At 38.8% G+C, this 14,965-nt stretch overlaps 1 protein-coding gene across 5 annotated transcripts in view; it reads right to left on the reverse strand.

The window, feature by feature from the left end:
- The window catches only part of CCDC122 (coiled-coil domain containing 122), a 40,040-nt gene extending 25,290 nt beyond the window's left edge, over nucleotides 1–14,750 (reverse strand). For 2 of the 5 annotated variants that reach the window (XR_011488975.1, XM_070471190.1), the window contains exons 1-4: nucleotides 10,825–10,928; nucleotides 8,167–8,386; nucleotides 4,783–4,933; nucleotides 4,151–4,266 (exon numbers count right to left, since the gene is read on the reverse strand). Coding sequence is in view for 4 of the 5 variants with exons in the window: in XM_070471190.1 (XP_070327291.1) it covers nucleotides 4,151–4,266; nucleotides 4,783–4,825 (159 nt within the window). In the remaining variant the exon portion in view is untranslated. Of the gene's footprint in view, nucleotides 1–4,150; nucleotides 4,267–4,782; nucleotides 4,934–8,166; nucleotides 8,387–10,824; nucleotides 10,929–14,661 lie in introns of those variants that run through there. The other 3 variants (XM_070471191.1, XM_070471192.1, XM_070471193.1) reach the window with 3 other exon arrangements.
- Nucleotides 14,751–14,965: the final 215 nt, after the last annotated feature.

The following is a 14,965-nucleotide window of genomic DNA, read 5'->3' on the forward strand; positions in this document are numbered from 1 at the left end:
TTATCCCTGCAACCTATTTAACAGCAAATCTTGATGCCTGGGCCTCTAAAATAAAATCCCAACCCACTTCTGACCAGTCGTTGTAGCATGGCCCAGCTCTTAACTGGTCTCCCTGTTTCCATGCTTCCTCCTCTCCTTCAACCAGAACTTCCAACACTGTTCTTCAAAGTTGTTCTGATTATACAGGTTCTTTGCATTCCATAGGTGTTTTAGAATCAGTCTGTCAAGTTCTATAAAAAAGCCTGTTGGAATTTTGAGTAGAACTGCTTTTAAACAACAGATAAAAGAGAAAGACCTGACGTGTTAACAATACTGAATCTTACGATTCATGAAAATGGTACATCTCTCTATTTTGGTCTTTAATTTCTCTCAACAGTGTGTTACAGTTTTCAGTACACAGGTCTTACATCTTGTCTTAGTTTGCTACAGCACAGCCATAACAAAATATCATAGACTTAGTGGCTGAAACAACACAAATTTATCTCTCACAGTTCTGCAGGCTGGACAGAGTGTTAGCATAGTCAGGTTCCAATGAGAACTCTTTCTGGCTTACAGAGGGTCAACTTCTCACTGTGTCATCACATGACAAAGAGCATGCTCTTTGGTATCTTTTCTTCTAAGGGCACTAACCCTACCACCAGGATCCCAACCTCATGACATCATCTAAACCTAATTACCTGACAAAAACTTCATCTCCAACCACAACCACATGGGTTTTCAAGGCTTCAGCATATGAATTTTGGGGGTGATACAAACATTCAGTCTATAATACAATGTTTTTGTTAAATTTACCCCTATTTCATAATTTGGTGCCACTGTAAATGATAATGCTTTTTAACTTTCAGTTTCTGATTGTTTCTTTTTAAATGTAGAAATATAACTGGTTTTTATAATTAATCTTATCTTGCAACCTTTCTAAACTCCCTTATTAGTCCTGAAAAAGTGAAAGTGAGAGTCTCTCAGTCATGTCTGACTCTTTGTGACCCGATGGACTATACAATCCGTGGAATTCCCCAGGCCAGAATACTGGAGTGGGTAGCCTTTCCCTTCTCCAGGGGATCTTCCCAACCCAGGGATTGAACCCGTCTCCCTCACTGCAAGTGAATTCTTATTAGTCCTAATAGACTTTAAAATAATAGATTCCTTAGGATTTACCCCAAAAAATCATGCTATATGTGAATAAAAACAGTTTTACTCCCTCCTTTCCAATTGGGATATCTTTATTTCTTTATCTGTAAAGGAGTGGCTTGAATTATTGGTACCACAGAATGAGAAGAAGTGATAAGAAGACATATGCTTGCCTTATCCCTGATCTTAGGAGAAAAATATTCAGTCTTCCACTATTACGTATGTTGCTTGTAGGATTTATGTAGATGCCCCTTTTAGTTGGCTAGAACTTTCTTCTGTTCCTAATTTGCTGGTAGTTTTTATCTTAAATTGATGTTAGATTATAAGAAGTATCTTTCATGCATCTAGAATTCTCTTTCTAAAAATAAGTTTATTCATTCACTCTTTTGAAGTCTATCAAAACCCTCTCATCAACTCTAAAATAAAGTTTAAGCTTCTTTTCATGCTACACATCTCTTATAGATTCTCAGAATACACTCTATGTTATTCCACTACCAAACTACTTACAGCTCTATGAATGTGCCAATGCTGTTTCAGGCCTCTTAAGTTTCTCAGTTTTTTTTTTTTTGCCTAGAATATCACATCCTTGTTTCCCTTTAACCCTCAAACCAGTCCCATACACCCAATCATTCTAGGGAACTGCAGCTATTCTTTAATAAGCTATTCTTATCACTCCTTTTTCAATGTTAAATCTGTGTTTATGTCTCTATTGTTGACATACTTCCTTGCATGTAATTATTTGTTTAGGTATTTGTCTCCCTCTTCAATACATGGCGAGGCCTTCTCTGATGGCTCAGATGGTAAAAGAAAACACCTGCAGTGCAGGAGACCCTGGTTCCATCTCTGGGTCAGGAGGATCCCCTGGAGAATGGAATGGCAACCCACTCCAGTATTCTTGCTTGGAGAATTCCATGGACAGAGGAGCCTCGTGGGCTAAAGTTCATGGGGTCACAAAGAGTCCAATATGACTAACACTTTCACTTTCATTTTCAACAGATGGTGAGTAGCTTAAGAGTGAGGACAATATTCAGCAAAATGCTTAACAGAAATTAGGTCCTCAATATAAATGAAATAACATCCCTAAAACTCTTTGAAGATTGACAAGTTTTACGGAATGATTCTTTATAGAAATCTAAGACATTATTATTTTTATATTATATCCTACTGTCAACATGTATTCTTTTCTAAAAGTGACTCAGTTCAGTTCAGTTCAGTCGCTCAGCTGTGTCCGACTCTTTGCGACCCCACGGACCGCAGCATGCCAGGCCTCCCTGTTCATCTACAACTCCTGGAGCTTGCTCAAACTCATGTCCATTGAGTCAGTGATGCCATCCAAACATCTCATCCTCTGTCATCCCCTTCTCCTCCTGCCTTCAATCTTTCCCAGCATCAAGGTCTTTTCCAATGGGTCAGTTCTTTGCATCAGGTTGCCAAAGGACTGGAGTTTCAGCTTTAGCATCAGTCCTTCCAGTGAATATTCAGGACTGATTTCCTTTAGGATGGACTGGTTGGATCTCCTTGCAGTCCAAGGGACTCTCAAGAGTCTTCTCCAACAGCACAATTAAAAAGCATCAATTCTTCTGCACTCAGCTTTCTTTATAGTCCAACTCTCACATCCACACATGACTACTGGAAAAACCATAGCTTTCACTAGACAGACCTTTGTCAGCAAAGCAATGGCTCTGCTTTTCAATATGCTGTCGAGATTGGTCATCGCTTTTCTTCCAAGGAGCAAGTATCTTTTAATTTCACGCAATGCAAATATTTACAAGAAATCTATACTACCACGTAGTGTAAGTATTATCATATCTGCTGATGCATTAATGCCTAAAACCATATTCAAAATCTGGTCCTACACTGCCCACTAGGGCCCCGGCAAGGATATCTTAAGTAATGTTTACAAGTATCCTTTCATTTAATTATCATGAAAACCTTACAGATAGGTCCTATTATTATCTCCATTTTACAAATGAGAAAACAGAAGCATGGAAAGATTAAATCAAGGAGTTGGAAGTAGCAAATCATCTCCTGGCAATTCAGATTTAGAGTATATTCTTTTCATACTCTTCTCATATCAATGATACAGTTAATAAAAAATCTTTTAAAAGTAAAAATACTGTTTTCATTTTTCCTTCTTCAGCTTTATTAACAGAATAATTGTGTCTATGCTGAATACAAAAACAAGTATGGCTTTCAGATTCCTGCGATGGAATTATGAACATATTTTGAAATCTAAGTGTTAGTCGCTCAGTCGTGTCTGACTCTTTGTGACCCCGTGGACTATAGCCCACCAGGCTCCTCTGTCCATGGGATTCTCCAGGCAAGAATACTGAAGTGGGTTACCATTTCCTTCTCCAGGGAAAATTTAAGGAACACAGAAATGTTCCTTATCTACCTGAAATGTTCACTGGCAACTAGTAATTTCTAAGCCACATCTTTAAAAACACTGGCTTAAAAACTTAATCTTTCTTCAATTCAGCATTTTAGGAAAAACTACCATATAAATTTAAAAATAATTCTATGTGATCATTGTGTTTTACATGCTTATCTATAGTACGATGACACTGTTGAATCTCTGCACAATGAGTATGTAAAATGTTCCACAAAACTGTAATATTCATGTAGATTTTACATAAGGATGTTATGTGTGCTTAGTCATTCAGTTATGTCTGACTCTTTGCGACCCCATGGACTATAGCCCACCAGGCTCCTCTGTCCATGGGAATTCTCCAGTGAAGAATACTAGACTGGGTTGCCATGCCCTCCTCCAGGGGACCTTCCCAACTCAGGGATCGAACCCAGGTCTCCTGCATTGCAGGTGGATTATTTACCATCTAAGACACCAGTGAAGCCCTTACTGAAGGACACCAGAATAATTTAAAAGGTATAAATATGAACATTAGAAATGTTATACTGCTTCCTCAGAAGTTATTAAGTTTGCTTAATAACTTCCCTCTTACTAATTTAATATAGTTTTGAAGAACATAAAAACTCATTTGCAAGACTTTGTGAAATAGGTTACCTGTAAATGGAACAGAACTTTTCTGTTTCTTTCTATTTCTGATGTTTGTGATTGCTGTTGCTTTGCAACTTGTTCTACAGCATCAGTTAATGAAGATGTGTCTTGTTTAGCCAGAGCTAGACAAAAAGAATAAAGTACATAATTAAAATCTAAATGCAAAAATTCTAAGAAACTTATGTTTAATCACACAAAATCATGAAAATTGTGATGCTTTCTTATTAATAAACTAAATTTAGGGTTGATATTCTTCCCTTTCGGACTATAAACAAAACTAAAATCAAAGGCCATAATAATAGACAATTAAAAGTCACCTACTGCAACACTACACCTGTTCCTTTATGAAACATTATAAATATTTTGATTGTCCTAAAATTTTTTATCCAGACCATCTGCACATATACTATAATTATAGTGCTACCATAACAACTATTTCTCAATTACAGTTGATGAATTTTCATTATAGGCCTGCATTTTCAGGTTGTTATGCCTTTTCTAAACACTCTAGAAGCTTCCTCCTGGCAGCTTTCCTCTATTCTAATTTGCTACTAATTTTAAGCCAATTTTCCTATCACACTACTTTTTCTGTTACTGCTCATCTTTCAGCTCTATATTTATGAAAAGTGCTTCATTACCTTCTTTGGGAACTCCTTGACTCTTCCTTTCGTTTTCTGACATTCTTGTGTCTCTTTCCACCTTTTCAGTTCACCTTTTCTCATACAAAATAATCAGTGCTGATAATATTTCACTTTTCTTTCTTTTTTCTTCTGTTATGTATTAGTGATCCTGAAAGTAAATTAACTGTCAAATGTGTCACAGCGATAGCAATGACATTCATCATCAGTTCCGAGAATTAAAATACAATGATTGAGTGAGAGATTGGGGAAGAAAGTAGAACTCTCGACCTGATGAACTATGGACAGGGGTTCTGTGATACTGTACAGGAGACAGGAATCAAGACCATCCCCATGGAAAAGAAATGCAAAAAAGCAAATGGCTATCTGAGGAGGCCTTATAAATAGCTGTGAAAAGAAGAGAAGCAAAAAGCAAAGGAGAAAAGGAAAGATACTCCCATTTGAATTCAGAGTTCCAAAGAATAACAAGGAGAGATAAGAAAGCCTTCCTCAGCAATCAGTGCAAAGAAATAGAGGGAAACAACAGAATGGGAAAGACTAGAGATCTCTTCAAGAAAATTAGAGATACCAAGGGAACATTTCATGCAAAGATGGGCTCAATAAAGGACAGAAAGGGTAGGGACCTAACAGAAGTAGAAGATATTAAGAAGAGGTGGCAAGAATATACAGAAGAACTGTACAAAAAAGATCTTCATGACCCAGATAATCACGATGGTGTGATCACTCACCTAGAGCCAGACATCCTGGAATGTGAAGTCAAATGGGCCTTAGGAAACATCACTACAAACAAAGCTAGTGGAGGTGATGGAATTCCAGTTAAGTTATTTCAAATCCTGAAAGATGATGCTGTGAAAGTGCTGCACTCAATATGCCAGCAAATTTGGAAAACTCTGCAGTGGCCACAGGACTGGAAAAGGTCAGTTTTCATTCCAATCCCAAAGAAAGGCGATGCGAAAGAATGCTCAAACTACTACACAATTGCACTCATCTCACACGCTAGTAAAGTAATGCTCAAAATTCTCCAAGCCAGCTTCAGCAAAACGTGAACCGTGAAATTCCAGATGTTCAAGCTGGTTTTAGAAAAGGCAAAGGAGCCAGAGATCAAATTGCCAACATCCGTTGGATCATCGAAAAAGCAAGTGAGTTCCAGAAAGACATTTATTTCTGCTTAATTGACTGTGCCAAAGCCTTTGACTGTGTGGATCACAATAAACTGTGGAAAATTCTGAAAGAGATGGGAATATCAGACCACCTGACCTGCCTCTTGAGAAAGCTGTATGCAGATCAGGAAGCAACAGTTAGAGCTGGGCATGGAACAACAGACTGGTTCCAAATAGGAAAAGGAGTACGTCAAGGCTGTATATTGTCACCCTGCTTATTTAACTTATATGCAGAGTACATCATGAGAATCACTGGGCTGGATGAAGCACAAGCTGGAATCAAGATTTCCTGGAGAAATATCAGTAACCTCAGATATGCAGATGACACCACACTTATGGCAGAAAGCGAAGAACTAAAGAGGCTCTTGATGAAAGTGAAAGAGGAGAGTGAAAAAGTTGACTTAAAGTTCAACATTCAGAAAACGAAGATCATGGCATCTGGTCGCATCACTTCATGGCAAATAGATGGGGAAACAGTGGAAACAATGGTTGACTTTATTTTCTTGGGCTCCAAAATCACTGCAGATGGTGATTGCAGCCATGAAATTAAAAGACACTTACTCCTTGGGAGGAAAGTTATGACCAACCTAGATAGCATATTAAAAAACAGAGACATTACTTTGTCAACAAAGATCCATCTAGTCAAGGCTATGGTTTTTCCAGTGGTCATGTATGGATGTGAGAGTTGGACTGTGAAGAAAGCTGAGTGCTGAAGAGTTGATGCTTTTGAACTGTAGTGTTAGAGAAGACTCTTGAGATTCCCTTGGACTGCAAGGAGATCCAACCAGTCCATCCTAAAGGAGATCAGTCCTGGGTGTTGAAATCAGCCACGATCAGAGTATTTACCCCCTGGAAACTGTAAATGCTATAATCAGGGCTTGACTTATTGTTCTGTTGATTGTTTAGACTTACAAAAATGACGGGGGAAATGTAAACCATGCCAATTAGAAAAAAAAAAAAGAAAGTAGAACTCTCTGTGGATCTTGCTTGTCCTGCTTTTTAGCTGTTATGACCCTGAGAAGTTTCTTAATTTATGTGATCATCAATATCCTCATCTGTAAAACTTCACAGGGCTAGTGTAATAATGAATGTGGTCTTCCCCAGGTGGCGCTAGTGGTAAAGAATTCACCTGCCAATGCAGGAACCACAAGAGATGGAGGTTCCTAGAGACTCAGGAACATGGGTTCTCAGACAGCGGTTGGGAAGATCCCTTGGAGTAGTAAATGGCAACCCACTCCAGTATTCTTGTTTGGAAAATTTACTGGTCAGAAGAGCCTGGTGGACTACTGTCCATGGGGCCACAATGAATTGGACATGACTGATCACACAACAATGAATGTATGTAACATACTCAGCACAATATCTGACATATATTTTAAGTAAATAATTATTATGGATTAGTAGCTGATACCTCCGGTACTATTGTGAAGTGTATTCTAAAACTACAACCAGACTCTGTGAAAAACAGTAACAAGATGGATCAGCAACTTCTGCCATGGGTACAGGATGCAGGGAATATGTCCAGTGCCAGCCAGGGTAAGTCTTACACAGGTTTAAAATCACCAACCTCCTCTATACTTAGGAGAAACTGATGAGATGAAGGGGGAGATATTTTTCTATCTTGAAAGGTGAAAAGAAAGAGTTCTTTCCTCTACCAGTGCACGAATACAATGAATGAATGATGAGTTGGCAGAGTTAAAGACATTACCAGTTTTTGGAAAAAGCGTATCTGATTTTGCTTGTCCATTCCTGTACAGAGGAAATCACACAATTCTGCATGATTAATAAAAGGAATGTAATGTTTCTGCTTAACATTTGAACATATGGATTTTTCTTTTTAGATGACATCTTTTTAAAAAAATCTTAGTTGATTTTTTATAGAACTTGTGAATCTTTCCAAATCATACTAAAGTCATGATAAACTTTGCCAGCCAAAAGAAGTAAAATATTATCATAACAGTAAGGCAAGTATATAAGGAAGCTTCCACAAGGAAATCTGCAAAATCACTAAATATCTTTCCTAAAGATTGGTTAAATATTGATACAGAGTACTTGTATACTAATTACAAGTGTTTTTAAAAAACAAAATTCTTAAAGATTGCAATCTGATAAAAACAACAACAAAGTTAAATTTCTTCCTAAGTCAGGAAACTCAAATCTATCCAGAAATATCTTATCAAGCTAAAGAAGTCCTGAGAGGAATACTCAACAGTGTCCTAATTACCTCTGAGAATCTATGATTCTTTCCTGTTTATTCACATGACTTCCTTTCTTCAAACCTCACCTCGATCAGTCTCTCCAGAAGTCTTCCCTGATACGGAGTCCATTCACTCTGTTCATGCCATTACTCTAGGTCTTTTCTACCCCCAGATCAATGCCAATGAATCCAAACTCTCTAGATCTTTTGTAGGTTTCATGGTTACAGATGTTATTCTTAGTGTTACCTATGTTGAAAATGCATACACCGTTTACATTTATACTTTCAGTTAGTTCTCTCAATTGATTATAAACAACTAAATAGTGCCTTAGTGTTTTTGTCCCAGACACTGTTCTAAATATTTTAGATTTAAAAAAAAAAGAACATTATATTGTGCTGATTCTGTGCCATGTGTGGGAACTCTATAAATATTCAATTTATAAATATTAACTCATTCAGCCCTATGAGGTAGATACTACTAGGTCTTGGGATAAGACAGGGCTAATCTTGAACCAAAGTTGAGCAACTGCTAGTTTATTAGGTAAATTCTTTCCAACCTGAGACTCAGATTCCCTATCGATAATAGTAGCAGCCTCATTAGATTACTGTGAGGATGAAGTGAAATAATGATTGTATTTAGAAAATTTCTGCCTCTCAACTATTTCTATTCCTATTACTGAATTTACATTATTTTATACTGTATTTCCTTATTAGACTATAAGCTCCAGGAAGGCAAATACAGTGTCTCATTCATTTTCATATTCTCTACAAAGTATTTGATGAAGAAACCAAAAAAAAAAAAATTAGATTTTTACAGTAAAAATAAAGTAATTGGTACTTTTTGATTTCTACTCTTAAAGCAGCATACACTGAAGAACTATTGGGTGATATTTCTTTAAACAAGCTACTCATGAAAGGATATCTGGTTTAAAATTGAGAAAGTAATCCTTTTTTTTTCGGATCTCCCTAAAATGAACAAAAAATAAAAATGAAAATAAACCACTGCCATCTACTGATAATTCCTTATAATTGCATAAATCAATGAAAACAAGAGTTTAGAGATTAGACAATATCAGTTATTCTTTCATTCAAGCTACATATATATACAAAACATTGTGGGAAATATAAATATGAATTAAGTGACTCTGATTTAAAAAATAAAAATAAGATGTACAGCATTTGATAACAGACAAATATTACATGTAAAAAATCATTTAGGAAAAACATTTTCAACTAAAAATAGCTTTACAGAAAACAATGCAGTGGAAATACTGTAATAAACCACATGTCCTATATTAACTACTGTTGTTTAGTTGTTAAGTCATGTCTGACTCTTTGAAACCCCATGCACTGCAGCATGCCAGGCTTCCCTGTCCTTCACTATCTCCCAGAGTTTGCTCAAATTCACATCCATTGAGTCGGTGATGCCTCCTTACCATCTCATCCTCTTCGTCCCTCTTCTCCTTTTGCCTTCAAATATTAATTACAGCCAACATTTACTAATTACCTGTAAGTATTTTCACATAGTGGGGTCATTCCTGGTGACTCAGTGGTAAAGAACCCATGGGTTTGATTCCTGGGTTGGGAAGATCCCCTGGAGGAAGAAACAGCAACCTGCTCCATTCTTGCCTGGGGAATTCCACGGACGGAGGAGCCTGGCAGGCTATAGTCCATGGGGTTGCAAAGAGTCGGACATGACTTAGTGACTGAGCAACAACTTTCACATAGATTATCTGTTTTATCCTTCAGAGCAGTCCTACAGTGTAGATATTTTTAGGTATATTTTGAAAATGAGGAAACTAAAATTTGGAGAAATTAGGAAAATTTGCCAAAGGTCATACATCCAAGTAGGAAGGATGAAATCTGAAGCAATTAGGATCCAAATTAACATTTATTAGGTATTTGATATGTACTTAGGCATTGTAATAAACAACATTTGTGCACTATCTTATTTGAATTCAAGAGGCAAGTGCCTATAATTGGCCCTTGGGAGGAGATTTTTAAAAGGCCATGTTTCCAGCTTTTGGAAATTCATCATCTGTACCTCCCTCTAAGTTAATGAGCAAAATAAAGCAAGGCTGTCAAATCCTTCCCCCCACCCTCCCAGCCCCAGGATTTTGAGAGCTTCCGGCTTAAAAGAATTAAGAGGCAACCATCCATGTGCGCCCATGTCACATAAACATCATTTTTCATCCATAATGGAAAAAACTGCTATGTGGACCTGCCAGGTAGTTTTAATTAAGTTTACAATTTCCTCCCACCTCTTTTAGAACAAATATTTCATGAGAAAACAAGGAGAGAAAAATTGTGTAGATAATTTTCAAACAGCTTTGAAATTGCCTTTGTTTTTGTTTGTTCTTGTTTTCCAAGTGGGAGGGGAAGTTTAACATCTCAAGTTGATTTCGACTGGGGAAGCTAAAAAACTAACCTGGGGAAAGATAAAGTTTTCCTGAAACTGAGACTTCAAAAAACATGATGGAATCAGTTCTGGATGGCTCAATTCCAACAAAAAACTAAAGAGGCATCATGGGAAAAATATAACATACAGCACATATTAGTAAGAGTCAATAATACACAATCTAGGTAAAAAAGACTATTTCTACTGCATGTTTTCAAGAGAAGCTACAACATCAGAGTCATCCCAAAAGAATAAATTAAAATTAAAAAATTATTATAACATCATACCTATTATATGGCAGAGTCTTAGAATCTGCTGAAACTAGGGATTATTCTCTTCTCTCGCTAGGCAATGAGACTAAAATTTCAGGTTGCTGAAAATAGAAAGTAACCAGAGGATTGGTACTGTTCCTTAACTTCCTTTCAGAGAGAATGTAGAGAATATTTATATATTATTCACTGTTTATAGCTTTAAGTCAAAGGTGGGATTTCTGTGAATGTGAGTTTGATGTATGAAGCAGGGCGCCAAACTCCAGTGCTCTGAGATAACCTGGAGGAATAGGGTGGAGAGGGAGGTGGGAGGGGGCTTCAGCATGGAGAAGTCCTATGGATTCATACTGATATACGGCAAAAACCACCACAATACTGTAGAGTAATTATCCTCCAATTAAAATACAGAAATAAATATTTTTTAAAAAAGACTTCTGCCTCCATAATTACAAGAGAACACATTTTGTTGTTTTAAGCCATCCAGTTTTGGTCATTTGTTATGGAAACTAATATAAGTTTTTCACAAGGAAATTTGCATGTTTTATGTCCATTTCTGGAAGGACTCATAAACTCTAGGGTAAATGGCTTAAAGACAACTGTTATCAGTTTTAAAATCATCAAGATAAGGAGTTACATGGTGATGTAACAATTCCTGGTGATTTTCCCAAAGGTTCCCCTTAACAGCCAGGCACTCTCTCTGTCCCCTGAAGACTTTTTAAGTCTCTATGGGTGAAGTAGATGCAAAGTAAAATAATGAAAATGTAGAGATACAGTATGTGTTTTCTAAGTCTACCTACACTTAACCTCTCACCAATTAACTTATTCTATTTCCTTTTAAATCATAAGCTGCAAATCCCCACATCACGCTGAACGTGCATGCTGAATGATGAAGGGTTAGAAAGCCACTCTCCAATGAGTCTGCCCACTTCTGCTCCTACCAGTGAAAATTGTACATGTGACAATGTCACTTGTGTTTGTTCTCAAACCTGTTTATGCCAGTTGAACCTGTCACTGTGTTTTCACAATTTAATTAAATATTAAGTAAACCAATGTAATAGTGTGGGAAAAAAATTTGTTATTTTTTTCCCCAATTATTTTTATTAGTTGGAGGCTAATTACTTTACATTATTGTAGTGGTTTTTGCCATACATTGACATGAATCAGCCATTGTGTTCCCCATCCTGAACCCCTCTCCCACCTCCCTCCCCATCCCATCCCTCTGGGTCATCCCAGTGCACCAGCCCTGAGCACTTGTCTCATGCATCCAACCTGGAATGGCGATCTGTTTCACACTTGATAATATACATGTTTCGATGCTGTTCTCTCAGATCATCCCACCCTCGCCTTCACCCATAGAGTCCAAAAGTCTGTTCTATACATCTGTGTCTCTTTTTCTGTCTTGCATATAGGGTTATCGTTACCATCTTTGTAAATTCCATATATATGCGTTAGTATACTGTATTGGTGTTTATCTTTCTGGGAAAGTTTGTTCTTTAAAAGCTACATTTATATTTTTCAAGACCCTATTAAGGTGAGTTGTTTGAATGCATGAGATAACTATAAAAAGATTATGAAGAAGTAATTTGCACTCAGATAGCTTCACAAGTGTCTCTTGCATGCATGGTAAGTCGCATCAGTTGTATCCAACTCCTTGTGATCCTATGGACTGTAGCCCGCCAGACTCCTCTGTCCATGGGATTCTCCAGGCAAGAATACTGGAGTGGGCTGCCATTCCTTTTTCCAGGGGATCTTCCTGGCCCAAGGATTCATAGAACCTATGTCTCTCCTGCATTGGCAGGTAGGTTTTCTACCGCTAGCACCGCCTGGGAAGCTTCATTTTCCTCTTAAAAGAATGATATTTTGAGAAAGCTTAGCTGATAGTTAGGAAGTGTACTTTATTGTAGTACATGACGCAGAACTCTAATCTGGAGGCCATGTACAAAGGAAAGGCTGTGGCAAAAGGCTGTGCCACTCAACAGACTAGCAAACAAGCACGTAGTTGTTTCAGGTTAATAAAAGAACCTTTAAGGTATTATGGTATACATTTTATACTTTTTCATGACTGGTTTAACTTTCCTTTGAAACAGTTTTATTAGATATAATTTACATACTACCATGTTCGTATTTATGAAGTATACAATTTAATGTTTAATAGACTTTTTCAACGTATTGCTTGGTTATGGATCCAGACTGCATCTACGAATGAGCTTCTCCTGTAAAAACAAAATGCTAAAAGAAGTAGTTGATTGTGCTTGGTGAAGGGGTGGGGCTTCAAGGAAGGTTATATTTGAGCTTGGAGGGTCTTGAACAAGTAGCTGTTTTTTAAAAAAAGTATATATAGAGAACAGTGTTCTAAGTAGAAGAAATAGTTTATGTAAAGGATGAAATCATATGGTGTTCCAAGGAACAGCCTTTAGTTTGAGTAGTTTGGTAATAGGGAAGTCATTTTTTCAAATCTAATTATGCATCTGAATCATCTGTAGAGATTAAAGCAAAACAAAAAGCAAAGCAAAACAGGCTGAGACTTGACTCCTTGAGTTTCTGATTCAGATGTGTATCTGGAGGTGGTACAGAGGGGTGGTCCCTGCATTTCTGCTTTTTTAAAATTCTACTTGTAGTTCTGATGTGCAGCCAGCATTGAGAGCCACTGGAGTGGGGGAATGGGGATGAGATGAGTGTCAGATCAGGCCAAAGTCCAGGACCAGATGGTGAAAGGAAATGGTTTGTAAATACAATATAATGACAAACTTTCTCTTCCCTGATGGCTTCTCTATTTTAAAATATTTCTTTTTTAACTTGTTTACTGTTGCATGACAGGAAATAAATGCTCATCATCTATAAAAACAGACATAAATGTTTTAACCCAGTGTTGTAACTAAAGACCTCCATTTTGTTTACAGTGATGTTCAACATAAAACAAGCTTGGGACAGAGTGGATCAGGTGTAACACCTACCACTCAGTGCTCTTAATAAATGTTCAGAAAAATAATGAAAATACAGTTTTTTGGGGAAAAAAATCTGCCAGATACTGAAGAGTGGGTTCACTGATGGGTGGATTGGTGACCTCATTCTCTACTCAAACAGAATAGCAGTAGTCTCAGTTCCCAGTGCTCTAATAAACTCCCAGATTGCTGAGATTCTTTCTTTCAGGGAAACATTCTTCAGAACTTATCATGTGAGCAACTGTCAGAAAAAAAGGGACTCCTTCCTTCCATCATAAACAGTGCCACAGGAAGCACCTTGTCTCCTACGTTTGAAGGTTGGAGATATTTTCCCTTTGGCCATAGAATCTGCCATCTACATAGGTAGGAGCTGTTCAGTATTTTAAAATAAATAAATGTTACGCTCTTTGAGGGGAGAAAGGGGATGCTAATTTACATTCTTATCACAACTCTTAAGGTCAGTGCCTTCTAATTTTCTATGCTTGGCCCATATTTTTATAAGGACATGGGTTTATCCACACACGTGAAGGAGCTATTAAGTCTAGTCAACAAGTTAGGCGGGATCAGCAAAAAAGGCAGAGGGTTCAGTCAACTTGTTTCTGGAAACAAAGCCAAACAGTAAAGAAGAAAGAAAAAAAAATCTGCCTGAGGAGGCGCAGTATGTGAACTTGGACGCGACACAGTGCCAAGTATTAACGTAAGGAGGGTCTCGGGCCAGGGCTCTGAGGACGAAACTGGGGGTCCCGACCGCGCCGACCGCAGACGCAGGAGAAGGCGTCGTCTCCCGGGGGAGGGAGGCGGCCGCCGACCCGGGCCGCTCCCCCGCGCGCCCCGTCGGGAGGCCGGCCCTCTCCCTCACGGCCCGCCCGCCCCTCACCCGCCCCGCCTCCTGCCCGGCCTCCCGCCCGCGGACCTGCCTATAGCTCCGCTCGGCCCGGCCGCAGCTCGGTTCCCGTTCCTCTTCCAGGGGCCGCGCGGCGGGTGCAGGCTGGCGGCCGCCGGACCCGGAACTGCTGACGGTTCCCCGCGCTCGGGCGCGTCCGCCCCCCCGGGTCGCTCCCGCTCCCCGCCCCCCGGCCCGGCCTCCGCAGCCGTCGGGTGGATGCGGGGCGGGTGCTCCGTCCACAGTCAAGCGGGTGCAGCGGCTGAGGCGGGACGGGCGCCGCCCTCACAGCGGCGGGGACTCGGCTGAGGACTGCGGGGGCGCACGCTCGCGG

This window comes from Odocoileus virginianus, chromosome 8 (genome assembly GCF_023699985.2).
Source record: "Odocoileus virginianus isolate 20LAN1187 ecotype Illinois chromosome 8, Ovbor_1.2, whole genome shotgun sequence".
Taxonomy (NCBI): Eukaryota; Metazoa; Chordata; class Mammalia; order Artiodactyla; family Cervidae; genus Odocoileus; species Odocoileus virginianus.